This window comes from Bos taurus, chromosome 18 (genome assembly GCF_002263795.3).
Source record: "Bos taurus isolate L1 Dominette 01449 registration number 42190680 breed Hereford chromosome 18, ARS-UCD2.0, whole genome shotgun sequence".
NCBI lineage: Eukaryota > Metazoa > Chordata > Mammalia > Artiodactyla > Bovidae > Bos > Bos taurus.
This window is the reverse complement of record NC_037345.1, coordinates 47,495,744-47,523,625: the sequence shown is the minus strand read 5'-3', so window position 1 is coordinate 47,523,625 and position 27,882 is coordinate 47,495,744. Positions and strand designations below refer to the sequence as shown.

The 27,882-nt window shown below is 37.5% G+C and overlaps 1 protein-coding gene across 5 annotated transcripts; it reads left to right on the top strand.

Moving 5' to 3' along the window:
• On the top strand, positions 1–27,882 carry ZNF420 (zinc finger protein 420). Of its 5 annotated transcripts, NM_001102552.1 has the most exon segments (5): positions 271–585; positions 2,212–2,262; positions 10,572–10,658; positions 11,958–12,084; positions 24,676–27,395. In NM_001102552.1, coding segments are annotated over 3 exon segments (2,064 nt in total). In that variant the 5' UTR covers positions 271–585; positions 2,212–2,262; positions 10,572–10,649; the 3' UTR covers positions 26,604–27,395.

The following is a 27,882-nucleotide window of genomic DNA, read 5'->3' as shown; positions in this document are numbered from 1 at the left end:
CTACACCCGGTCACTGAGGGACTCCTAGTCCACCCGAAAATATCTCGCAATATCTCGCACATATTCACCTGCACCAAAGGGACACACAGGGTCTCGTGTCAATCTGACGCTCAAACTGATTCCCTGCACCTGCCCTATCTGCCTGTCCCACTTTGTCCTGACCGGCCAACACCACTCAACAGCAGCCGCAGTCTTTGCCCCAAAGGCTAGAGCCAAGCGCGTCCCACGCCTGCGCAATGAGCGCAGGCGGGCTCTCCCAGAAATCTCCGGGGCGCGGCATTTGGAGCTAACTGGTTCTAGCAGCAGTGGGGTCCACGAAGCCCGCCGGGAGTTGGTGAACTAGGTCTCCTAGCGTCCTGGCCGTCAGCCACAGCCTGCCCGGAGTTGGACTACATTTCCCAGAGCCACCGCGTCCCGAAGCGGCTTCATTTCCTTTTTTTTTTCGCGTGATTTGGGGACGTCGCATGGGGAGAGGGCTGCGTCCCTGGAGGAGTTTGGCCTGGCTCCCGCAGGGCGGGCGAACCCGAAACCGGGCAGGGACTCCGGGCACCAGATCCTGGGCCCTGAACTGCACCCTCTATCGAGGTATGTCCGGAACGCCAGGGCGGAAACGCTCCGAGGAAGCGTCGTGGTGTGTGTGTGTGTGTGTGTGTGTGTGTGTGTGTCAGGCAACCTGGTATTGGTTACCGTATCGGCGAATGGGCGTGTACTACTGTGGTTTTGTGTGTAAGCGTTTGTGTGAGTGTGAGTTGTTTGTGACTCTGAGGATGTGGTAGTTCTGCTTTGACTGTATTCCTGACCGCTTGCTTCCCTGAGTGGAAATGTGCTTATGTGACAGTATAATTGTGTGTGGACCGTTTGTTCAAGACTGCGGCTTGCGACAGTGTTGTTGTGACAGGCTGTTTGGAAGTGCTTGTGTTACTTTGAGGTTGTGTGTGTGTTACTGGGGTTTGCCTGTGACTTTGAGGTGTTATGATCGTGTTTCTGTAACACGATGTTTGTGATTGCCTGTTTCCTTGAACTGGTACTTGGTTGTGTTTTTCTGACTATCTGATTGAATGACTGTGAAAAGAGTAAAAGTGTTGTTGTGAAAGGTTATTTTGGGCTTTGTGTGTCCCCAGCAGGGTGCTTGTATGTGCTTGAGTGATGTGTATGTTCGGTGTAGGATTGGATTTTCAGACTAGATGGTCAAACAGTGAAGTGTTAACTTGGTGATTGTGACTGGCTGTGAGACTGTGGAAATGTGATCGTGTGCGACTCTGTAAGTCATTTGTATGTTTCATAGCCTGTGACCTTATGGAAGTTTATCTGGATACAGAGGTAAAATTGCATCTTGGTATTTCTGGATTCATTCTGGGGCTGAGTCTGCCTGTGGATCAAGAATCCCATGTGGGTACCTCCCTGGTGATCCAGTAGCTAAGATGCCCTGCTTCGGATCCAGGGGGCCTGGGTTCCATCCCTGGTTTGGGAATTAGATCCCACATGCTGCAACTAAAGATCCTTCATGCTGCAACTAAGATCTGGAACAGCCAAATAAATAAATATTACAAAAAAAAAAAAAAACACAAAGAATCCCATGTGGTCCTCTGAGGATGACTTCTTTCTCTTTTGATCACAGTGATTCATTTCCCCTCTTTTCACACATTGGCTGTGGTGCTTCATTTTTCATATTTATCCTTAGTTTGCTGTGGAATTTAAGATGTAACTTCCCTACTGCTTGCTGGTGCCCTCTCACCTTATAACCTTCAGGGTTTTGAATGCAGAAAAGTGACAGGAAGGAATAAGTCAGAAATTTGAACTCCTGATTCAAGAATATTAGTTATTTCTAAAGCACAGATTTTTGAGATGAGAATTTTAGAACTGATGGCACCTTCAAGACAGGTCACTGGGAAATGTAATGGAATTCCAGGAGTGGAAATACTTCCAGAGAGTGTTCTAGAAGAGTCAGTGAGAGACTTGGGAAATTGTATACTCCACTGCAGCTTGTCTCCAACAGACAGCTTTGAATTCAGAAACAGATTCTAGCCCAAGATGGCTGTGATCTTGGCCCTTCTTTCTAATACAGAAAGTGCAGAACTGTTCTAGTTTCCTTCTGATTTTCCTCTGTATTAAATGAGGGGTAGATTAATGGGGTGGGGGTTCTAATTTAGAGTATACCTTCAGAAAGGGCCAGTATCTCATGGTTCTTTTTTTTTCCCCCTCTGAGAGTAGCACCCAGAGGAAGGAAGAATGACTGTTGTACAGTCAGAAGCAAGCTTCAAGGTGTGTATATGTTTCCTCTTTGTTTCATGAAATGATTTTGTTTTTTCAGGACGTAAGAATCTTTTCTTTTTGAAATGTCCCACCTAAGCCTTCTCAAATGATGGAGGGGGCAGGCAATTTTCTGTAGACTGGGAGCAAGGAATTTATGTGCAGTTAATTGTGATAGATGCTTCCTGCTGCTGCTGCTGCTGCGTGGCTTTAGTCGTGTCCGACTCTGTGCGACCCCCACAGACGGCAGCCCACCAGGCTCCCCCGTCCCTGAGATTCTCCAGGCAAGAACACTGGAGTGGGTTGCCATTTCCTTCTCCAGTGCATGAAAGTGAAAAGTGAAAGTGAAGTTGCTCAGTCGTGTCCAACTCTAGCGACCCCATGGACTGCAGCCCACCAGGCTCCTCTGTCCATGGGATTTTCCAGGCAAAGTACTAGAGTGGGGTGCCATTTCCTTCTCCAGTGCATGAAAGTGAAAAGTGAAAGTGAAGTCGCTCAGTCGTGTCCGACTGTAGCGACCCCATGGACTGCAGCCCACCAGGCTCCTCGGTCCATGGGATTTTCCAGGCAAGAGTACTGGAGTGGGGTGCCATTGCCTTCTCTGTAGATGCTTCCTGCTACTGCTAAGTCACTTCAGTCGTGCCCGACTCTGTGCGACCCCATAGACGGCAGCCCACCAGGCTTTCCCATCCCTGGGATTCTCCAGGCAAGAACACTGGAGTGGGTTGCCATTTCCTTCTCCAGTGCATGAAAGTGAAAAGTGAAAGTGAAGTCGCTCAGTCGTGTCTGACTCCTAGCGACCCCATGGACTGCAGCCTACCAGGCTCCTCCGTCCATGGGATTTTCCAGGCAAGAGTACTGGAGTGGGGTGCCATTGCCTTCTCCCAGATGCTTCCTAGTAGTGGTTAAATTGAGGAAGAAGGACCTTGAGATCCATAAATTTCAAAAGGAAGAGCTCTGTTGTGTTATTTCTGACATAGCAGCATTCTGTTTTAACTTTTTTTTTTTTTTTCAGAGATACACAAAAGTGTAATGAACTATCACATGCCCACCTTAAAAGTTATCACTTGGTAATCTTATTTCAGTTATTCTGCCTTCAGTTCATAATCCCTCCTAATTTGCCTTTGGATTTCTTCTTTGTCGTTATGGGGTTATTTAGCAACACTTTATTTAGTTTTCAAACATAAGAAAAAGAAGAAAACAAAAGAAAAAAAAGAAAAAGAAAAAGATCATTTTAAGGATCTTCCAGATGTTTTTCTGCTACTGATTTCTAATTTCATTCCATTATGTTCAGAGAATACACTTCATATGACTTGAATCGTTTTAAATTTATGAACATTTATTTTATGACCCAGAACGTGTGGGCTCTCCTATAAATGTTTGGTGTGCACTGAAAAGACTGTATTCTGCCACTGTTGGGCGGAATGTTCTGTGAATACTTGCTAAGACTGTTGGATTGGTAGTGTTTAAATCTTCTGTGTGCTGTACTCAGTCGCTTCAGTTGTGTCCAACTCTTTGCATCCCTATGGACCTGAGCCTGCCAGGCTCCTCTGTCCATGGGATTCTCCAGGCAAGAATACTGGAGTGGGTTGCCATGCCCTCCTCCAGGGGATCTTCCCAACCCAGGGATCAAACCCACATCTCCTGCATTGCATTCTTTACCCCTGAGCCACCAAGAAAGCCCCCTTAAATCTTCTGTACTCTTATTGAGTGAGTTGGATTTACCTTTCTTTGTAATTTCTATCAGTTTGTTTCATTTATTTGGAGGCTGTATTATTAGTTACATAAATATTTCAGACTATATGTCCAGATGTTGAATTGACCCCTTTATCATTCTGAAATGGTTTCCTCTGGTAATATTCTTTGCTTGAACATTTAATTTATCTGATATTTAATATAGCCACTTCAGCTGTTTTTCATTAATGTTAGCATGGTATATCTTTTTCTGTGTTGTTACTGTGCAGGTGCTAAGTTGTGTCTGAGTCTTTGAGACCCCATGGACTGCAGCATGCTAGGCCTCCCTGTCCTTCACTATCTCCTGGAGTTTGCTCAGATTCATGTCCATTGAATCGGTGATGCTATCTAGCCATCTCGCCCTCTGCCGCCCGCTTCTCCTTTTGCCTTCAGTCTTTCCCAGCATTAGGGTCTTTTCCAGTGAGTTGGCTCTTCACATCAGGTGGCCAAAGTATTGGAGCTTCAGCGTCAGTCCTTCCAATGAATATTCATGGTTGATTTCCTTAGGATTGACTATTTGATCTCCTTACAGTCCAAGGGACTCTCAAGAGTCTTCTCCAGCACAGTTCCCCACAGGCATCAATTCTTTGGCACTCAGCTTTCTTTAAGGTCCAGTCTTTTTCTGTACTTTTAACCTATTTGTGTTCTGATAAAGTACATTTCTTGTAGGCAGCAGTTCGTTGGATCTTGTGTTTTTATCCAGTTTAACAATATCCATTTTTTAATTGGAGTGTTTTTACTATTTGTATTTAGTGTGGTTAATGGTACAGTTTGGGTCAAATCTATCATCTTGCCATTTATATTTGTTTCATCTGTTCTTTCTTTTTCCATTTTTTTCTGCTTCCTTTTGGATTGAGAGGAAGAGTTTCAAAATAACAAGGCCAACATTTTTGCTAATCTTATAAATACAGAAAACAGCCCAGACTTCATGTAGTTCAATAGGACATAACCCACTAAAGGATCTGTAATCAAATTCTATGTTTTTAAAGTCACCTATAATAACCTTTCTTATAGGTAAACCATCAACTTGAGAGACACAGGCTCCTTTGTTTCACCTTGCTTTCTACTTTTAGGGATTGTCTTCTCACCACTTTGATTTAATTTTGTTTTAAAATCACATAAAATATTTACATATTTCTAAAATCAAAACTATAGAACAAGGTGAATTTAGAGAAGTCTAGCATCCATTCCTGTCCCTTTCACCTTGTCTCTTCCCTCTGTAGATAACTCCCTGTACTTGCCTTTATTCTTCTACTTTTCTTTCAAGTGATATATATGTATGAGTGCATGTGTTTGTATGTATCTGAAGTAGTGAATAACATTTGGTTGTTTCCTTTATATGATGTTAGCAGCCATTGATAATCTTTCCTTTAGAATCCATTATTTTATCAGAAGTTACAGAATATTATTTAATTCTATAATTTCTTCTGCATTTATTAGCTGGGATACTTCTACAAAGGGAACCATCCTCTCATCAGTGTCTTAGTTACTCTGAAGTATAGCTTATGCAAAAAAAGTAGAATAGGGAATTCCCTGATGGTCCCGTGTTAGCACTCGGTGATCTCACTGCCCAGGCCCAGGGTTAGTCCCTGGTGGGAGAACTAAAATATGGCAAAAAAAAAATAGGATGAGAGCTTAATTTTACATCTCATTATTTTTCAGTGTCTTTCAAAATTTATCCTATGTTTTTCTTTTAAATTACCATTAAGAACTTGTTGATTCAAATATGTTTGGTATGTTCAGTCTGTAGCAGTTATTCTTATTAAAACTTAAATTATCTTTTACCAGTGGGATCTTCTTTACTACTTTACTACTTCTGACTTGGCTCTTTTTGAATTCCTTATGATGGCTTTTGGAGTCTTTGGTAGATTCCAAACTTTCTGGTGTGACAGGATGTTCTAAGCCCATATTTTCCTGTGTTAAATATGAAATCAGCCACTTCTATATGGAGCTGTGGTTCCTTTTAGTGGTAAACTGTTTTAAAAAGCCACAATTAGGGTAATAGTTTTCATTGCTTCTGGTTGTTATTGCTTGTAGGTTTTTTTGTGTTTTTTTTGCTTGTAGGTTTTTATAGAGCTGGTTACATATGTATTTTTTAGAAGGAGAAAAATAGATCCTGAGTTTATACTGATATTTCCAATGAATTTAAAGGTTATAGTTTTTCTTAATTTTTACATTTGTATCTCTTTTTGTACTCTGGAAATCTTTATTCTTAATAACATTAAGATAACTACATATTTGCTTCATTTTCATTGATATTTGTGTACCTGATGTTATTATTTCAGAATGTAAATATTTTAGAATAAGAATGCCAATATAATTAATAACAGTATAGCTGCTGAAAAACAGTTTATATTTATTTTGTCTGTAGGTTATATTGCACTAGGAATCTAATGTCAAATGTATATATTTTAAAGTTCCTTGAAATAAACACTTCCTTTCTGTGTTTACCCTGCTAGTATTATGAACAGATAAGTTTGTTTCAATTTGCTTTTGGTTCTTAGGGGTTTTTTTTCCAGTTTGATTTAATTTTGTCTTATATGAAACACAGTTCCAAAGTCAAATGGAGTCTATTTGATATTACCTTACAATTTTTTGTGTGTCTGTGTTAATGAGAGATACTGAACTATAATTTTTTTCTTGTAATATTTTTGTCAAGTTTGGTATTATGGGTTTTTTGCCTCAAAATGTAAAAAAGAATGTTTACTCTTTTTCCTACTTTCTGAAAAAGTTTATGCAAGAATAGTACTATATCAGCCTTAAATGTTGGTAGAATTTACTGGTGAAGTCATCTGGGTCCTCTCTGTGGACAGGGTGTTTTGTTTTTTACTGAAAATTCAATTTCTCTAATATCTGTGGGGCAGTTTCTTTTTTGTTTCTTCTTCTGTGACTTTTAATAATTTGTCTTTTAAGGTATTTGTCCATATCATTCATGTTGTCAAGTTTATTGGCATAGAGTTGTGTCATCCTTTTAATGCCTGTGAAGTCTGTAGTGTATTCTCCATATTGGTAATTTCTTTTTCTCCATAGACTTGCTAGAAGCTTATCAATTGTATTAATCTTTTGAAAGAACACATTTTTTACTTTGTTGATTCCCTGTCAATCCATTTTGGATTTTAATGGATCCATTTTGAATCCATTGTGGATTTTGTGTTTATTTCTTTATTTCTTTTCCTCTTACTTTGAGCTTCATTTGTTCTTTTCCAGCTCCTGAATGTGGGAACCTAAATCACTGATGGGATCTCTCTCTTTTTACCTATCATTTAAAGCTATAAAATTTCCTTTAAATACTGGTTTTGCTACAGCCCACAAAATTTGGTAATTTGCAGCTTGTGGAATCTTAATTCCCTGACCTGAGATTGAATCCATACCCCCTGCAAGAGAACTGTGGAGTCCTAACCACTGGACTTCCAGGGAAGTTCCAATAAGTTGTGTTTTCATAGTCATTCAGTTCAATCTATTTTCTAATCTCCTGTGATTTCTTCTTATGGGTTATTTAGAAGTATGTTTAATTTGCAGATATTTGAAGTTCCTACTAAAACTCTTATTGTTATTTCTAATTTAATTGTGTGTGAACCAAGACCAGAAAATATACTCTGAATGACTCACACTTAAAATATTTTTAGTACTTTGGTTGTGGTTATCCTAAGGGAGTTGCAGTCCAGGATTCAGGCCCCCTCGCCAGTCATGCTCTTAATGCACATCTGCCTTTCTAACCCAAGTGCCTCCATTATAATCTCTCTCGCCTCCATTATAATCTCTCTCTCTTTTTAAAGAGTACATTTATTTTACCTATTTGGTTGCTGCTGTGCACAGGTTTTCTCTAGTTTCAGAGAGCTGTAGTTGTGGCGCTGTGCTTAGTTGCTCTGTGGCATGTGGGAATCTTCCCAGACCAGGGATTGAACCTTTGTCCTGTGCACGGGCGGGCAGATTTTTATCCACTGTACCACCAGGGAAGTCCTTCAATACCTCTTTATCAGGTAACTCTGCCAAGAGTTCCTTATCATGGATAGGGAGGCAAACCTTGATACTTTGTCTCCACTGTGACTTGGTACTCAATACTCTTCTGCTCCTAGCCCTTCCTCTATCTCCCTCTCCATGAAATGGGAGGGGCCTCTTTTTTTGGTACTCCTTTGACAGTGAGATGATTCCACGCATCTGTATTTATCCTTCTGACCCTCTTTACGTGCTGTTTCGTGGGGGAAAATGGATCAGTAGGGGAGTCAGCACTTTCTCTTGGCTAGCCTCTTGCTTATACTAGCTGATTAGTAAGTGATTAAAGATTAAGGGCTTGACTGGTACTTTATTTTGGCTGTTGTCTTCATCAGCTTTTCTAACAACTGGCAGCTCAGCTCACTCTAGCACATCTCAGCTTTTGACAGTTGAGTGTGATGTTCTTGACAGTTGGGTATGATAGCAATTATATCACAGTGCTTGATAGTTTTGAATAAATCCTCTATATTGTTACTAATTTTTAAAAATTTTTGTTGTATCATTTACTGAGAGAAAGATGTTAAAATTTCCAAATCTGATTGTGGATTTGTCTATTTCTTTTAGTTCTGTCAAGTTTTGCTTTCAGTATTTGATATTTTTTTGTTAAGTCTCTACACATTTAGGATGGCTATGTTTTCTTGATAAATTTATCATTTATTTCCAGTATTACTCTTTGTCTTGAAATCTATTTTGCCTTATATTAATATGAGTATATAAGCTTTCTTTTTTTTTTAATTTTATTTTATTTTTAAACTTTACAATATTGTATTAGTATTGCCAAATATCAAAATGAATCTGCCACAGGTATACCTGTGTTCCCCATCCTGAACCCTCCTCCCTCCTCCCTCCCCATACCCTCCCTCTGGCTCGTCCCAGTGCACCAGCCCCAAGCATCCTTATACTTAGCGTTTGTATGATATATATTTCTCCATTTAACTTTTAACCTATCTGTGTCTTTGTATTTAAAGTGTGTTTCTTATAGACAGCATATAGTTGGAATTTGCTTTTTGTCTTGTTTTGATATTGTCCTTTTATTGAAATAATTGGATTATTTACCTTTAAGGTAAGTAAAATTTAGTTTAAACCTGCCATGAATGGGAGCATCCACATAGGTCTTTTAAGAAAAACTTGGCACTGTTTGGAGTTTAATTAGTTCACTTAAATTTGTATCTTTAGCTCTGTGATGCATTTTTAATTGTGATTTTCATTTCACCTGAATTCTCTTTTATTGTTATGATGGGCATAGTTACCTATTGCAGCTGGAAGAAGTGGAGTTTCTAATTATTTGTTGAGCACCTGTATCAGTGATTCTCTGTAGAGGCAGTGACTTTCTGCAGGGATGTTTTAGAAATATAACTGGGTGCTTGTCAATGTTAAGATAACTGAACTGAGGTTGAAGGCTTCTGGCTTTTGAAAGACTGAAGCAAACCATGAATCTAGATCATAGGTTTGACAGCTTTTCTGTATAGGGCTAGACGGTACATATTTTAGGCTTAATGGGCCATATGGTCTCTTGCAACTCTCAACTCTGCCATTATAGTGTGGAAACCACCAAAGACAGTATATAAATGAATGAGTATAGAGTATAGATGTATTTCAGTAAAGCTTTATTTTAAAAGATAGTTGGTGGGCAATAGTTTGTCCAACTTCTTGATCTAGATGTCCTGCAGTACACAACAAAAAAATTGTTCAGTGACCCGCAAAATGAGGACCACAGCTGCGGGCGGGGTGGAATGTGTTTTTTATTATTTGGGTCTAGAATCTCTCGCATACTTTTCAAATTGTTCAACTTTTCTCTTTTACTATTAATTGCATAGTTTTACTATTAGCTAAATCTTCCAGGAATGCTATCATGGTTTGATAAAAGATTGTACTTTGTTTTATTCAGAAATTTACTGAGTTTTTAAAAACCGTTTTAAAAAGTTACAGCACTGGTGGCAACGCTGCTTGTGATATTTGACTTGCCAGTTAGCTCATACTTGTAGAAGTCTCTGTTTGTAGTTAATGTGTTTCCTTGATTCTACAGACACAGACACACAGACACACACACATATGGCCTTTATTTTAAACTGTCAACTGTAAGTGATGTCAACAACATGTTTTCTGTGGTTGTAAGCATAAGTGTTTAACTGTTTGTGCCTTCTGTGTTGTTGTGTGTGATCATTAACATATTAAAATGTAACAGGTGGGCATTCTCTCTTCTTTTTGGTATGAATGAGTGAAGTCGCTCACTCATGTCCAAGTCTTTGTGACCCCATGGACTATAACCTACCAGGCTCCTCTGTCCATGGGATTTTCCAGGCAAGAGTACTGGAGTGGGTTGCCATTTCCTGTACTGTATATAAATGTGTCTTATTGCCTACAAGTTTCATTTTAGAAACAGAGAAGTTGTAAATATTTTCTTTTGTATATTGAGAGAGCATTGAGTTTGACCAGGGTAACAGCCATCACCTACCTCTTTCACCCCTGCTTAGTGTGTATTTTGTGGATAGTAGAAAGAGACAGGAAGAGGTAAACAACAAAGATAACTCTGACTTATCCATATGGAGCTTTGTACAAAGCATGGGCTCATGGTTTTGTTTTTCCCTCCCCAGCACTACCTTTTCCAGACTGTGCTTCTCTAAAATAGGAATCTAGAAGATGATCAATCATGTCTCACAGCTCTAAAAACCATGGCTCAGGTAAACCAGTACCCTCTTTGAATAATCACTTTTTTACAGAGTATGTGCATGTTTGTATTGCTTATTCTGAAAACTTCCTTCCTGACTCACCGCACTCAGAAATGTGCTTTCTGGTTTGTTTCATTGTTATAAGTGATAGTGTTTTCCCTAAGTATGCCTTTCTAATCTAGTTTATACTCACATGCTTAGGCAAAAATCCAATGAGCATCTTTGACTGGGAGCACTGATATAACAAAAGCAGAGACACAGAGATGTTTACACACCACACAGGAGAAAACTTTGAAATTCTCTTTAGACCTAAGTTTCCTGGTTAGACAAGGTAGGATTTGCTGTTTACTGGGCTTAGTGTCCGTACATAGCAAGACCTCATGCTTTGTGAGCTTTTAAGATTATCAGCATAATTAGGGATTGAATACAGAGGGATCAGGGATCTACCCTGGGAATCCTTGATTGACCAGTACCAATAACATGGATCATTTCGAGATTCAGTATGTTGGGCTAATCTTGAATGTGTAAGTTTAGATTATCCATGCCACCTTTCTGTTGCTTGGAATAAGGAAAAAGGTGAGTTTTTTAAGTGATGAATAGCAACAAGAAAGATCATTATTCATATGATGATGCTATTGAGAATTATAAACTCCCAAAAGTAAGAAATGCTTACAAGGTTTTTATATAACCTAAAGTATTTAAAGATGCACACTTACTAAGTTAGATATAGTCATTATATGGAGCTGTTGTATAGCCTATTTTAAGTATTTATTAAATCGTTGGTAATAGGAAAATGCTTATGATGTAATGTTCTTTTTTTTTTGATGTAATGTTCTGATATTAATATAATGAACCTGAGGTTTCAGTAAATTCTTTCATTTTATACAAATCTTACAGAGATTTTATAAGATTTTACAGAAATATTTACCAAATGTTTTTCTTTCTTAAATGGAGAAGAAAGAGAAACTCGCATTTATTGAGCATGTATGGTATATAAGATACATATTATACAGGGTACTTTGTGTGCTATTTCTTTTAATTGGGATGTTGCATTTACTTTATGAATTTCCAGATTTATGTGTATAATGAGATATTCTATATGCAGCAACATAGATGGATAATCTATCTACAGCGACAAGCATAAAAAGAAACCTGAGAAGCACCCATTTGTTTAGTGTCTCATCCATGTAAAAGACTGCCCAGCCAAATTGCTCGGTTCCCTTCTTTGTAGAGAGCTCTCTCCATCATCTCCCCTTCCATTGAAAAAGTATTTTCTTTATTTTCACAACTACTATTATGTTTCTGTTTCAGAGATCAGTGATGTTCAGGGATGTTGCCATTGACTTCTCTCAGGAAGAGTGGGATTGCCTGGACTCAGCTCAAAGAGATTTGTATAGAGATGTGATGTTGGAGAACTATAGTAACTTAGTGTCACTAGGTAAGAACATCTACCCCTAGTATTTCAGGATCTATCTTTGGAATGGCTGTTTTCGTTTCCATTATTTCAATGTTGTTTTTAAGTAATTAACTGCGTTTTGTATTATTCTCAAAGGAATACTTTTAAATTGCTAGAAGTAGAATGGATAGTTTCATTCAGTTCAGTTCAGTCGCTCAGTTGTGTCCGACACTTTGCAACCCCATGGACTGCAGCATGCCAGGCCTCCCTGTCCATCACCAACTCCTGGAGTTTACTCAAACTCATGTCCATCATGTGGGTGATGCCATCCAACCATCTCATCTTCTGTCGTCCTCTTCTCCTCCTGCTTTCAATCATTCCCAGCATCAGGGTCTTTTCCAATGAGTCAGCTCTTCGCATCAGGTGGCCAAAGTATTGGAGTTTCAGCTACAGCATCAGTCCTTCCAATGAATATTCAGGACTGATTTCCTTTAGGATGGTCTGGTTGGATCTCCTTGCAGTCCAAGGGACTCTCAAGAGTCTTCTCCAACACCACAGTTCAAAAGCATCAATTCTTTGGCCCTCAGCTTTCTTTATCGTCCAACTCTCACATCCATACATGACAACTGGAAAAACCATTGCCTTGACTAGACAGACCTTTGTTGGCAAAGTAATATCTCTTCTTTTTAATATGGTGTCTAGGTTGGTCATAACTTTTCTTCCAAGGACCATGAGTCTTTTAATTTCATGGCTGCAGTCACCATCAGCAGTGATTTTTGGAGCCCCCAAAAATAAAGTCAGCCACTGTTTCCACTGTTTGCCCATCTAATTGCCATGAAGTGATGGGACCGGATGCCATGATCTTCGTTTTTTGAATGTTGAGCTTTAAGCCAACTTTTTCACTCTCCTCTTTCATGTTCATTAAGAGGCTCTTTACTTCTTCTTCACTTTCTACCATAAGGGTGGTGTTATCTGCATGTCTGAGGTTATTGATATTTCTCCCAGCAATCTTGATTCCAGCTTGTGCTTCAACGAGCCCAGCGTTTCTCGTGATGTACTCTGCATATAAGTTAAATAAGCAGGGTGACAATATACATCCTTGACGTACTCCTTTTCCTATTTGGAACCAGTCTGTTGTTCCTTGTCCAGTTCTAACTGTTGCTTCCTGACCTGCATACAGATTTCTCAAGAGGCAGGTCAGGTGGTCTGGTATTCCCATCTCTTTCAGAATTTCCCACAGTTTGTGGTGATCTACACAGTGAAAGGCTTTGGCATAGTCAGTAAAGCAGAAGTAGATGTTTTTCTGGAACTCTCTTGCTTTTTTGATGATCCAGCGGATGTTGGCAATTTGATCTCTGGTTCCTCTGCCTTTTCTGAATCCATCTTGAACATCTGGAAGTTCATCGTTCACGTATTGTTGAAGCCTGGCTTGGAGAATTTTGAGCATTACTTTACTAGCATGTGATATGAGTTCAGTTGTGCGGTAGCTTGAGCATTCTTTGGCATTGCCTTTCTTTGGGATTGGAATGAAAACTGACCTTTTCCAGTCCTGTAGCCACTGCTCAGTTTTCCAAATTTGCTGGCATATGGAGTGCAGCACTTTCACAGCATCATGTTTTAGGATTTGAAATAGCTCAACTGGAATTCCATCACCTTCACTAGCTTTGTTTGTAGTGATGCTTTCTAAGGCCCACTTGACTTCACATTCCAGGATGTCTGGCTCTAGGTGAGTGATCACACCATCGTGATTATCTGGGTCATGAAGATCTTTTTTGTATAGTTCTTCTGTGTATTCTTGCCACCTCTTCTTAATATCTTCTGCTTCTGTTAGGTCCATACCATTTCTGTCCTTTATCGAACCCATCTTTGCATGAATTGTTCCCTTGGTATCTAATTTTCTTGAAGAGATCTCTAGTCTTTCCCATTCTATTGTTTTCCTCTATTTCTTTGCACTGATTACTGAGAAAGGCTTTCTTATCTCTCCTTGCTGTTCTTTGGAACTCTGCATTCAAGTGAGTATATCTTCCCTTTTCTCCTTTGCTTTTTGCTTCTCTTTTCACAGCTATTTATAAGGCCTCCTCAGACGGCCATTTTACTTTTTTGGATTTCTTTTTCTTGGGGATGGTCTTGATTGCTGCCTCCTGTACAGTGTCATGAACCTCCATCCATAGTTCATTGGGTACATTTATCTCCTCTATCCTTTAAATATAATTGCTTATCTTCCTTCTGTCTTCCCTCCTGTCTTCCTTGATGATCAGGGGAGAGAAATGAATTCTGGGACACTTGTAGTATTGCCAGAAAAAGCAAGCTATGATTCATTGTTAGAATTTAGATCTACCAAAGCAACTCTAAATATTTTTTAAATAGGTGCAGAAATGTATGGTTTTTCTGACAACAGAAGAGCTTATAATTAATATAGTGAGACAGAGGATCAATGTATTTTACTAACTATTCAAGTAAACACAGTTCATTACAAAAAAATTCTCTTATTTGTGTTCTGTAGTTGAATATCATATTTTAAGAACTGCGTATTTTACAAAGAATGAATATGCTAGAACTGCCTTTTATTGGAAATTAGCTCAGGAAGAACCTGTGATTGTCGAAGAAAGTTGATTTTTTTTTCCTATAGCAAAAGAAGGAACAGAGCCTATATCAATGAGAACTTTAATAAGTGATTTTCCTACCTAAATAATGACTTTAGTCCTTGGACTCTTCAAGTCACTAGCATATAATTGTCTCTTGCCTCTTCCCTCCCCTTCTCCTGCTCCATAACAGCCCTTTTATATAAATTTGAGGGTCAGTTACTTTCCAGACTTTTCTGTATTTAGATTTATTGTCTCCATTTCAAAAACTATGTTTGTTTATTCAAAATCTATTTATTTATTGGGAAGACTATTCTCTGCCAATGATTGTAGTAGGCACTGGAGAAATAATGATCTAAACAAGGATCCTATTCTGCTGAAACTTACATTCTTGTGGGAGAAATACAAAAAAATAAGGAAACAAAAATATGTGTGTGTGTGTGCATGTATGTGTACATATATTTATTTAATAAATATGTCAATTGCAGGTAGCAGTAAAGAGTATGAATAAAGGTAAAGTCGAATAGGCAAATAACTAAATGGCAAATGGAGGGGTGCATTATTTTAGGTAGATTTTGGAAAAACCTCTCTAAGAAAATAATACTTGAAGAAAGACTACCTGAATAAGGGCGTGAGTCAGGGGGAACAGTATTCCAAGTAGATGGAGTAAATAGTAAGTATAAAGGGCTTGGGGTGGGCATTAACTTTGTAGGAAAAATAGGAAAACATTTTACCTAAAGAAAAGTGAATGACAGAGTAATAAGAAATATAGTTAAAGAATAGAAAAAAAAGAGTTGACATTTTATTCTCTAAGGTGATGCCCTCTGAATCCTGGCCGAAGCAAATGCATATTGTCTCTGAAGCAAAGTAAGAGGGCTTTAAAATTCTCACAAATTAAGATCAACAAAAGATGAGCTCACAAATATCATCAAACTCACAAGGAAACAGGTCACAGGTGAGTGATAGATAATCTAAGGAAACAACAGATTATGTGGCAAATGACTTCACATATTGGAATTTTTAAATGTAAGTATAAACTAGTGGTGAAATATTCAAAGAAATAAACTGAATCACAAAAATGACAAGCAATAAAAGGTTTTTATAAAGGAACAGATTTGGAGGAGAACCAAATTGAATATTTCTAAAGGTTCTGTTTAGTTCTTTTAAAAAATATTAATAATCATTCTAAGATTGATAATTTGACTGCATGGAAATTATTCTCTTTATAAAAAGACATAAAAGATAAGCCTTGAATTTGGTGAAGATACTTGCAATGCATATTCAGAAGAATTAAATTAGTATGTGGAATATAAAAATCTTCTATAGATGGTTAAGAAAAAGGTAAAAGACATTTATAGACAGTTCAAGGAAAAGGGAATGCAAATAGCCAATAATCATGAAAAACTTTAACCTCATTAGCAGTCCAGAAATGCAAATTAAAACCAGTGAGATAATTGTTTCACACACACTAGATTGGCAAAAATTAAGAAGTATGACAGTATCAAGCGTTTACAACTATTTAAGGCAGAAGTATTATATACTTCATTATTCACAATAGCAAAAAAATGGAAATGACCCAAATGTCTGTCAGCTGAATGGATGAATAAAACTGATATATCCTTATAATGGAATATTAGTCAGCAATTAAAAAAGAATGAAGTTGTGATACATACAACATGGATGAACCTTGAAAATATGCTAAATGAAAGAAGCCAGACACAAAGACTATTTATATGATTCCCTTTAAATGAAATGTCCACAATAGACAAATCCATGGAGAAAGAAAGTGTATTAGTGGGTGCCCAGCCCTGGGGTGGGGGCTGGGAGGTGAGGGTGGATAGAAAAGTGAAAATGGGGGAGTTGAAAATGGCTGCTAATCGATATAGGGTTTCTTATTGAAGTGATAAAAATGTTATAAAATTTGATTGTGATGATTGTTGCACACACAACTCTGTGAATATAGTAAAAACTGTTGAGTTGCATGTATGCTAAATGAATGAACTGTAGGTATATGAATTATACATGAGTAGATCTGTTTCTTTTAAGAGTTCTATACCTTACTGACATTGGTATCAATTGGCATAACCACTTTGGAAAAATATTTAGAAATGATTTCCAAACTTATATACACTTTGGAAATAGCAGGGTTCCTTTTAAAATTTCAGGTCCAAAGCCACACCCCAGACCAATTAAATCAATGAGTACAGGACACTGATATTATTTTTTTGAAGGTTCCTTAGGTTCAAATAAATGTTCTGACATGTTTGGTGGCTACTGTAATATATTATCTGAGAATTTATATTTTAAATTTAACTGTTATTGTCAATATGAATATGTTTGGATTTATTTCTCTCCTGTTTTAATGCTTTAGGTTTACTCTTTTTTTTTTTTTTTGAGTGTGTGGCATGCAAGGTCTTAGTTTTCCAGCAGGGATTAAACCTGTGCCTTCTACAGTGAGAGCACAGAGTTTTCACCACTGAACTACCAGGGAATTCCCTTGGCTTACTCTCTTGATCTTCTTTGATTCCTTTTAAAATCTTTCCTTAATTGGGATGGGTAGAGTTATTTTTTTTAGGTCCATTTCCTCCCTTGTTTAGTTTGGAAGACATATACCATTTATATGCTCTTACTGGCTATCTTTAATTTTTTTTATCACATGCACTTTATTCATTTTAATGCAGTGCAGTTTTGTAGTTTTCAGTAATTGTAATATTTGAAAAATTTTACATTTTAATGGAAGTTAAATATTTTACTAGATATTAACTTTTAATTAATAGTAAAACATAGTTATTCTTTCCACATGTAATATTTGGTTTGAATACTGCTTTGCAGAGGTCTTGTGATAAACTATATGCCTCACTCTCATACCTAGGATTTCAGGGGCAACAATTAAAAACCACAGATATAAAGGATTGTTCAGTTCAGTTCAGTTGCTCAGTTGTGTCCGACTCTTTGCGACCCCATGAACCACAGCATGCCAGGCCTCCCTGTCCATCACCAATTCCTGGAGTTTACCAAAACTCATGTCCATCAAGTCGGTGATGCTATGCAACCATCTCATCCTCTGTCGTTCCCTTCTCCTTACACCTTCAATCTTTCCCAGCATCAGGGTCTTTTCAAATGAGTCAGCTATTCACATGAGGTGGCCAAAATATTGGAGTTTCAGCTTCAACATCAGTCCTTCCAATGAACACCCAGGACTGATTTCCTTTAGGATGGACTGGTTGGATCTCCTTGCAGTCCAAGGGACTCTCAAGAGTCTTCTCCAACACCACAGTTCAAAGCATCAGTTCTTCGGCGCTCAGCTTTCTTTACGTCCAACTCTCACATCCATACATGACCACTGGAAAAACCATAGCCTTGACTATACAGACCTTTGTTGACAAAGTAATGTCTCTGCTTTTTAATATGCTGTCTAGGTTGGTCATAACTTTCCTTCCAAGAAGTAAGTGTCTTTTAATTTCACGAGTGCAGTCACCATCAGCAGTGATTTTGGAGCCAAAAAAAATAAAGTCAGCCACTGTTTCCCCATCTAATTGCCATGAAGTGATGGGACCAGATGCCATGATCTTCGTTTTCTGAATGTTGAGCTTTAAGCCAACTTTTTCACTCTCCTCTTTCATGTTCATCAAGAGGCTCTTTACTTCTTCTTCACTTTCTGCCATAAGGGTGGTATCATCTGCATATCTGAGGTTATTCATATTTCTCCCAGCAATCTTGATTCCAGCTTGTGCTTCAACTAGCCCAGCATTTCTCGTGATGTACTCTGCATATAAGTTAAATAAGCAGGGTGACAATATACATCCTTGACGTACTCCTTTTCCTATTTGGAACCAGTCTGTTGTTCCATGTCCAGTTCTAACTGTTGCGTCCTGACCTGCATACAGATTTCTCAAGAGGCAGATCAGGTGGTCTGGTATTTCCATCTCTTTCAGAATTTTCCACAGTTTGTGGTGATCCACACAGTCAAAGGCTTTGGCATAGTTAGTAAAGCAGAAATAGATGTTTTTCTGGAACTCTTGCTCTTTTGATGATCCAACGAATGTTGGCAATTTGATCTCTGGTTCCTCTGCCTTTTCTAAATCTATCTTGAACATCTGGAAGTTAACGGTTCACATATTGTTGAAGCCTGGCTTGGAGAATTTTGAGTATTACTTTACTAGCATGTGAGATGAGTGCAATTGTGCGGTAGCTGGAGCATTCTTTGGCATTGCCTTTCTTTGGGATTGGAATGAAAACTGACCTTTTCCAGTCCTGTGGCCACTGCTGAGTTTTCCAAATTTGCTAGCATATGGAGTGCAGCACTTTAAAAGCATCATCTTTTAGGATTTTAAATAGCTCAACTGGAATTCCATCACCTCCACTGGCTTTGTTTGTAGTGATACTTCCTAAGGCCCACTTGACTTCACATTCCAGGATGTGTGGCTCTAGGTGAGTGATCACACCATCGTGATTATCTGGGTCATGAAGATCTTTTTCGTATAGTTCTTCTGTGTATTCTTGCCACCTCTTCTTAATATCTTCTGCTTCTGTTAGGTCCATACCATTTCTGTCCTTTATTGAGCCCATCTTTGCATGAAATGTTCCCTTGGTATCTCTAATTTTCTTGAAGAGATATCTAGTCTTTCCCATTCTGTTGTTTTCCTCTATTTCTTTGCATTGATCGCTGAGGATGGCTTTCTTATCTCTCCTTTCTATTCTTTGGAACTCTGCATTCAAATGGATACATCTTTCCTTTTCTCCTTTGCTTTTCACTTCTCTTCTTTTCACAGCTATTTGTAAGGCCTCCCCAGACAGCCATTTTGCTTTTTTGCATTTCTTTTTCTTGAGGATGGTCTTGATCCCTGTCTCCTGTATAATGTCACGAACCTCTGTCCATAGTTCATCAGGCACTCTTGTCTATCAGATCTAGTTCCTTAAATCTATTTCTCACTTCTACTGTATAATCATAAGGGATTTGATTTAGGTCATACCTGAATGGTAGTGGTTTTCCCCAGTTTCTTCAATTTCAGTCTGAATTTGGCAATAAGGAGTTCATGATGTGAGCCACAGTCAGCTCCTAGTCTTGTTTTTGCTGACTGTATAGAGCTTCTCCATCTTTGGCTGCAAAGAATATAGTCAGTCTGATTTCGGTGTTGACCATCTGGTGATGTCCATGTGTAGAGTCTTCTCTTGTGTTGTTGGAAGAGGGTGTTTGCTATCTACCTTGAAATGAATTGGTGGCTGCTGTGGCAGTGAGTAGAGATTTATAAAAAGATGTGAAATTGACATGTCTATGTCAAATACACATTTCATTTTCACAAAATTCTTATCAGGATTGTACCAGCAGTGTGTGACTGTACTCTTTTTCTACACTTTGATGAACATTGGATAATTATTACATTAAAATACGTGTCAATTTGTAGATAAAAAATTGAATGACATGAGTTTAAATATTTTAGGAGTATTTCTGTCTATTTTGGTCATTTAATCATTACTGTTATTGTTTGTGTCACTTAAAAAACACATCCTTAAGAAAGGTGACAATATCTCCCTTCTCCCAGGACAATAAAGAATGTTAGAATACTTTCATTTTGATTAATCTTTCCAATCTGATATGTTATTTTTGACTAATATTTTAATTGTTTCCTTTAACCCCCCACAGTGGGCATTAATTTTGTTTTATAGTGGTAGTATTTGGTTGTAGATTTATTTGCATGATTATCTTTTTATTTGCACACTGTTCCTCTCCCATCATACCTTCCTACTGGGATTGAAATACATTAGGCAAGACCAATTATTAGTAAATACTCTTCATTTTATATTTTTTGCTTCACCTTTATTTTTACCTGATGATTTAAGTGGGTATAGAATTCTATGCTGACAATTATTTTTTTCTCAGCGCTCTGAAGATATTATTCCACTGTCTTCTGGCTTCTGTTGTTGCTCTTGAGAAGTCTGCCATCTGTCTCATTGTTGTTCCTTTTGTAAGTAATCTGTATTTTCTCTCTGTTTTAAGATATTTTCTTAAGATCTTAATATAATTGATTATATTGTTTTATTTCTAGAACTTTGTTATTTTCCCTCTCCTTTAGATGTTTTCATTTCTTCTATATTTCCTCTCGTTTTGATTTTATATTTTCATATATTTCAAGCATTTATATTACATGTATCATTCAGTAATTACAGTTCCTGGGAAACCAGTCTAATTCTTCAGTTTCTTGCAAGCATGGGGGCTCTTGTGTAATGATAAATTATCCATAGCACTTTTTCTTCATTTGATAGAGATTCTAGGGCAAGATAAAAATGTTCCTTGTCGTTTTCCTTTGAGGTCAGATGGATCTTTTTCCTTTCTCTTTTTCCTTTCCTTTCTCTGTAGGCCTTGGACAGTTCTGATTTTGTGAAGAGAAGCAGTGCCAATCCTTGACCTTTTTGTCTCTTGGTTTTTTTCAATACCGTTAAGATACAGACATTTAGGCAAGTGAAGTCAGCAAATGTCCCAAGGGTAGCTGTGACTTCAGAGCTAACCTCTGGCTTCTGATGATCTCTTCATTTTGCCCCCTTTGGATCTGCTTTACTTTTTTTTTTTTTCTTTTTTGAGGACTTCCCTGGTGGCTCAGACGGTAAAGCGTCTGTCTACAATGCGGGAGACCTGGGTTTGATCCCTGGGTCGGGAAGATCCCCTGGAGAAGGAAATGGCAATCCACTCCAGTACTATTGCCTGGAAAATCCCATGGACAGAGGAGCCTGGTAGGCTACAGTCCATGGGGTCGCAAAGAGTTGGACACGACTGAGTGACTTCACTTTCACTTTACTTTTTTTTAACTGTGGAATACTTGTAAAAGGAATACTTGTAATACTTTGTCATATATTACCTAGCATTTCTTGGTGTTTTGGGGAAATCTGACCACTGTTCATCTACTTGCAGTATTGAATCCTTCTACCTTTGAACATACTATATCTACTTTTCTTTTTATGTCCTCTATAAAGTTTCATTGCCTTTTTAAAAGATCTTGCACATTTTTTGGTAAGTAATTTCCGTAGTACTTCATAAATTTTGTTCATATTATAAATAGGAATATTTTGTTCTGTGAAAAAATTCATAGATATAAATACACATACATAGAGTGAAATATTCATCTCTGTAAATTGATAATAACCTTACAGAAGTATCTAATAGTTTTTCAGTGGATCATTTTGGATTTCTAGGTTGATAATTTGCTCTCCACATATAATATATGATCCTTTTATTTTCTATATGTACCATTAAAAGAAAACTAATCAGTAGAAGGAGCTGAGTATTTGAGTATATCACATTTTGAAAACAGTTAGTTTTGTTTTTCAAACTAATTGGGGGTGCTTCTAATGTTTAATTTAAAAATTTTCTATTAAATATGTTTATGTAGGTTTCTGGTTAATACCCTTAATTAGGTTAAGGAAGAGCCATTTGGTCTTAGAGTCTTAAAATACATTTTCTGATGTTGAGCTATTTCTGTGTTTGTAGGATAAACCTTATTTGATAATGATGTATTAGTCCTTAAATACACAGCTAGATTCTCTGTTGCTAATATTTTACTTTTAAAAATTTACCTATGTTTGTTTGTGAAATTGGATTGGTTTTCCTGAGCTTTCTTTGTCCAGTTTTGTTACCTGAGTTCATTTAATTTTGTAAAATGACTTGGATGGATTTCTATATTTTTATATGTTCAAGAACAGTTATATATGATCTTGCCAATAATACTGTCAGTCATCAGTATCTATTGCCTTTTAGGAGCATAGACATTGAACTCAAATTTTAAATTCTAATGTGGTTATTGATATATATTCAGATTTTCTATCTTCATGGGTCATTTTAAAAATTATTTTCATCCATTTCAGCATTTTTTAATTTACTGTTTAGTTATATATAGTTTTTTTTGTCATAAGCACTTTTTAATTCCTTTGGATTTGGGGGATTTAAGGTCTTTTCTTTTCCAGTGTTTTGGCTTTGTGCCCAATCTGATTTTTTTCCTACATGTCAAAGTTCTGTATCATGTATTGGTGTTTGCAAATAATTAACTTGTAGTTTTGCTAGCCATTTCTATTCTTTCTGCATTCTAGTTTACTTGTTTATTGATTTTTAGATAGCTAATTGTTTTATTTCTCTCTCTCCTTCTTGAGTTGAACCTTAATTCTCTTGTTTTTAATTATTTCTTATTTTCTAATAAATGGAGTTAAGGCTATAAGTTTTCTGTGGTACATTAGCTGAATCTCATGGGATTTCCCACAAGGCTACTCTTGGTATTTAGTTTTAAATTGTGGGTTTTACTTTTCTGTCATTTTCCTTTTATGATAATCATTATATGGAAGTATCTTAATTACATTATATATTTTTTGCATGCTTTTGTAATTTCTAATTTTGTTGTAATGTGTTAACATGTCATCAGTTTTACCCATCTACCCATCTTATGTTCCAGTCTTCTCTGTCTTTATTTCTTGTCTGTTTATATTAGGTCCTAAAAGGGGGTAAAATACTGTTTCCTTCTACTTACACAACACTTTTGATCCTAGATGTGTGGATTTTCCCATACCAAGCAATTCTCTAGTTCTTGGTGGACACCAACTGGGTATTCTAAAGTTTAACTCAGTTCTGACACTGACTCCCCAGAGTAGTACAGACACCACAAGTTAAGGACTCAGTCCAATAAGATTGACCACCACTTCAGATGACAATTCCAAGTTCCAAGTTGTCACAGGTACTTCTGACTGACTGGCTGTAAATCAGGGTTTCTCAGTGGCTATAAATCTCAGGTTCAATAATTTGCTAGAATGGTTCACAGATCTTAGAGAAACGTTGACACTTAACAGTTTATTATAAAGGATACAACTCAGGAGCAGCTAAATGAAAGAAATGCGTAGTTTTTACTGTTTATGCTGGAATCAGCCTATCAATAATCAATACTGTGGCCAGACCAGCCCTTGTAGTTCTTATGATGATTGCAAGTATGTATCAGTAGTATGTATCAGGAAAACTTTAAGAAAATAGAAGTTTATTTACTTACAGGACCTGGAAATTACACAGCACATCTGAGGCCATACAGTGAGGTTATTAGGGAAGGGAGAATGCAGGAGAGAGAAAGAGAGCCAGCACACAGGCCTGTGTGAGCCTGGGGTTCTGCTTTAACTGGGATTGAGGATTTCACAGGCCCACTCATTAGTGAATTTAAAACGTGGAATTGGGAGTCTAAAGCGTGGGAAGATAAAAAACAAGTGGCCCAGTTTATTGAAATCAACTAAGGTCTCTAAAACAAAGGAGCTCACTGTGGGGATGCAGCCTGCCTCAGCCTGCCTCTATCTAGTTGTGTGGCTGGCAGCGTGTTTATTGGTGCAGACATGCTTGAAATGAATGCCTTGACAATCAAAGTTTAACTCATACTCTTGCATTACAGAAAAGAAAAAGAAAAAAAAAAAAAAAAGAAAAAAACACCAACTGTAAGGCTTATACCATAGGAAGGTATGGAGAAGAGTTGCAGAGCTTCCATACCCTCTCCAGGTATACCACTCTTTTAACACTTCAGTGTATTCACTGACTCAGAAGCTCTCTGAATCCCTTCTGTTAGGACTTTTCATGAAGGTTTCATTACATAGGCATGACTGATGAACTCACTGGTCATTTGTAATTAATTCAACTTCCAGGGGATCTTCCTGACCCAGGGATGGAGCCCACATCTCCTGCATTGGCAGGTGGGTTCTTTACCACTGGGCCATTAGGGAAGCTCCAGCAACACTTTACTGTGGCATGAAATCAGTTTAGTGGTTTTTGACTCTGTGTGTGAGAGAAGATGGAGTGGAGAGGAAAAAGATGACTAAAATGGTGTAGTATAGAATAAAATAGAAAACAGAATAGGCATTGTTTTATAAAACCAAATATATATCAGGTTCTGATGTGAAAGGTAAGTAGTACACAATGTTTGGAAAACACTGAGGTTATTTCCTATGGATATTATTTCCATATATATTTTTTCATATACAGTCTTTTCTACTATGGAAGTTCTTTTGAAATGACAACAGAAATTTTCCTCTTACCTTTCAGACTTGCCCTCAAGGGGGGCAAACAAGCTCTTATCTCCAAAAAAGGACATTTATGAAACAGGATTATCCCAATGGGAAATGAGTGCCAGACTTGAAAACTGTGATCTTGAGAACTCTAGTTCCAGAGATCATTTGGAAGTCAAAGGCACATTGGAAAAGCAACAAGAAAATCAGGCATATTTCAGTCAAGGAATGATCATATATGACAACATGTCTATTTTCAACCAGCATGCTTATTTATCTCAACATCCCAGGTGTCATTCTACTGAGAAACCCTATAAATGTAAGGAATGTGGGAAGGCCTTTAGACGAGCCTCACACCTAACTCAACATCAGAGTATTCATACTGGTGAAAAACCCTATGAATGTAAGCAATGTGGGAAGGCCTTTAGTCGTGATTCACAGCTCAGTCTTCATCAGAGACTTCATACTGGTGAGAAACCCTATGCATGCAAGGAATGTGGGAAGGCCTTTACTCAGAGCTCCCAACTTATTTTACATCATAGAATTCATACTGGTGAAAAACCATATAAATGCGAAGAATGTGGGAAAGCCTTTATTCGAAGCTCACAACTCACCCGACATCAAAAAGTCCATACTGGGGAGAAACCTTATGAATGTAAAGAATGTGGGAAGGCCTTTACTCAGAACTCACAACTTACCCTGCACCAGAGACTTCATACTGGTGAGAAACTCTATGAATGTAAAGAATGTAGGAAGGTCTTTACACAACTCTCACAACTTATTCTTCATAAGAGAATTCATACTGGTGAAAAACCCTATGAATGTAAGGAATGTGGCAAAGCTTTTATTTGTGGCTCACAGCTTTCTCAACATCAGAAAATACATAATGGGGAAAAGCCATATGAATGTCAGGAGTGTGGAAAGGCCTTTATTCGTGGCTCATTACTTATGCAACATCAGAGGATTCATACTGGTGAAAAACCCTATAAATGTGAAGAATGTGGGAAGGCCTTTATCCGTGGCTCACAACTTACTCAACACCAGAGAATTCATACCAATGAGAAGCCCTATGAATGTAAGGAATGTGGAAAGACCTTTAGTCATGGCTCACAACTTACTCAACATCAGAGAATTCATACTGGTGAGAAACCCTATCAGTGTAAGGAATGTGGAAAGGCCTTTAATCGTGGCTCCCTCCTTACCCGACATCAAAGGATTCACACTGGTGAAAAACCCTATGAGTGTAAGGAATGTGGAAAGACCTTTAGTCGTGGCTCAGAACTTACTCAGCATGAGAGAATTCACACTGGTGAGAAACCCTATGAGTGTAAGGAATGTGGGAAGTCTTTTATTCGTGGCTCACAGCTTACACAACATCAGAGAATTCATACTGGTGAGAAGCCCTATGAATGTAAAGAATGTAGAATGGCCTTTACGCAGAGTTCACATCTTTCTCAGCATCAGAGACTTCATACTGGTGAGAAACCCTATGTATGTAATGAATGTGGGAAGGCCTTTGCTCGTGGCTTACTACTTATACAGCACCAGAGAATTCATACAGGTGAGAAACCGTATCAGTGCAAGGAATGTGGGAAGGCCTTCATTCGTGGTTCACAACTTACTCAACATCAACGAATTCACACTGGAGAAAAACCCTATGGATGCAAGGAATGTGGGAAGGCCTTTAGTCACGGTTCTCAACTTACTCTACATCAGAGAATCCATACTGGTGAGAAACCCTATGAATGCAAAGAGTGTAGAAAAGCCTTTACTCAAAGCTCACATCTTTCTCGACATCAGAGAGTTCATACTGGTGAGAAACCATATCAGTGTCGGGAATGTGGGAAGGCCTTTACTCGTGGTTCACAACTAACTCAACATCAAAGAATTCATATCAGTGAGAAATCTTTTGCATATAAGGAATGTGGGATAGACTTCAGTCATGACTCACAAGTTTATATATGAATTACCTGATGCTTGTAATTAATATAGAGAGCCTTCTCTGGTCATTAATTCATTATTATCAAAGAATTGTTAAAATGTGAACATGTAAACACATGTGCTTCATAAAGTTCAGAATCAGTGAATTTGTATGGGGGAAAGATAATGCTAATGTAATCCATGTAGAAAAACCTGTCATTACTGGAAACCTACTCAAATTTAACAAATTATAATAGACAATAATTCTGTTCATGTAAATATAGGAAGACTTTTAGCCATAGACATATGTCTTTTTCAAAATTATCTGACTCTTTCAGTTGCTTTCCTTTGTGATGTTTAACATGATAATTAACTGCTGCTTTGGTTTACTCAGTTATCAGATAGACCTAAGAAGAATACCTTCCTTATAAGATTCTCAGAAGTATTATATAAGTTATTAAATGTAAGGTTCTTAGACCAGTGCCTTCAACATAGCATTTTACAAATATTAGCTATCATTATTACTCGTGTTATTTTAGAGAATTTGCACGAGAAGACATTTATGAGTATAATGAATATTGAGAAATCTTTCATTAGCCCTGAACCTTGATTATTTGAGAGGAGGGCACTGTATGCTGTAATGAATATGAGAATGCTTTCATTCACATCTTGTCCCATATGCTGTAAGAGGAAATTCATAATGAGAAAAAGAACCCTGTAGATTTAATCAGTGAATCGTTGAAGAGATTTGAATTGTAACAAAGTCCAAAAGCTCTTATTTTCTGCCATCTCTGACCACTAGGTACGAGTGTTACTTAGAAAGGAAAAAAAAAAAAATGGATAGCCAAAATAAATCTTTCTACTAAGAAATTTTTAAAAATTTGAATGCACAGCTTTTGAGTTAAACTAAAAAAACTGATATTATAGTCTATTTTGCAATTAAAAATGATGTGAATCTGTATCAGAGACTATTTCCCTACCCCAAATTCATTCTTTTTTCTTCAGTAATAGAATTCTTGGCTGAAAAACTTTCTCAGCCTCCCTTGAAGATCTATAAGCTGGAAGAAGTGTTTGTATGAATAGAACATTTAAGAAATAATTTCCTTTTTTGCACTTTTTTGTTTCACTGCCTACAATGTGGATATTTAAATCTGCAGCTCTGGCAATTCTGTAGGAACTTTGAGAATGGTATCTGAGTATTAAGGATGATGGAACAGGATTACAGAACATGTCTCCACTTACGTTGATTTTATGGAACAGCCATACCATTTTGGGTCTGCCTGCCTTCTGTATTTCTTTATATAAAATTAAACTTGTTTGTTGA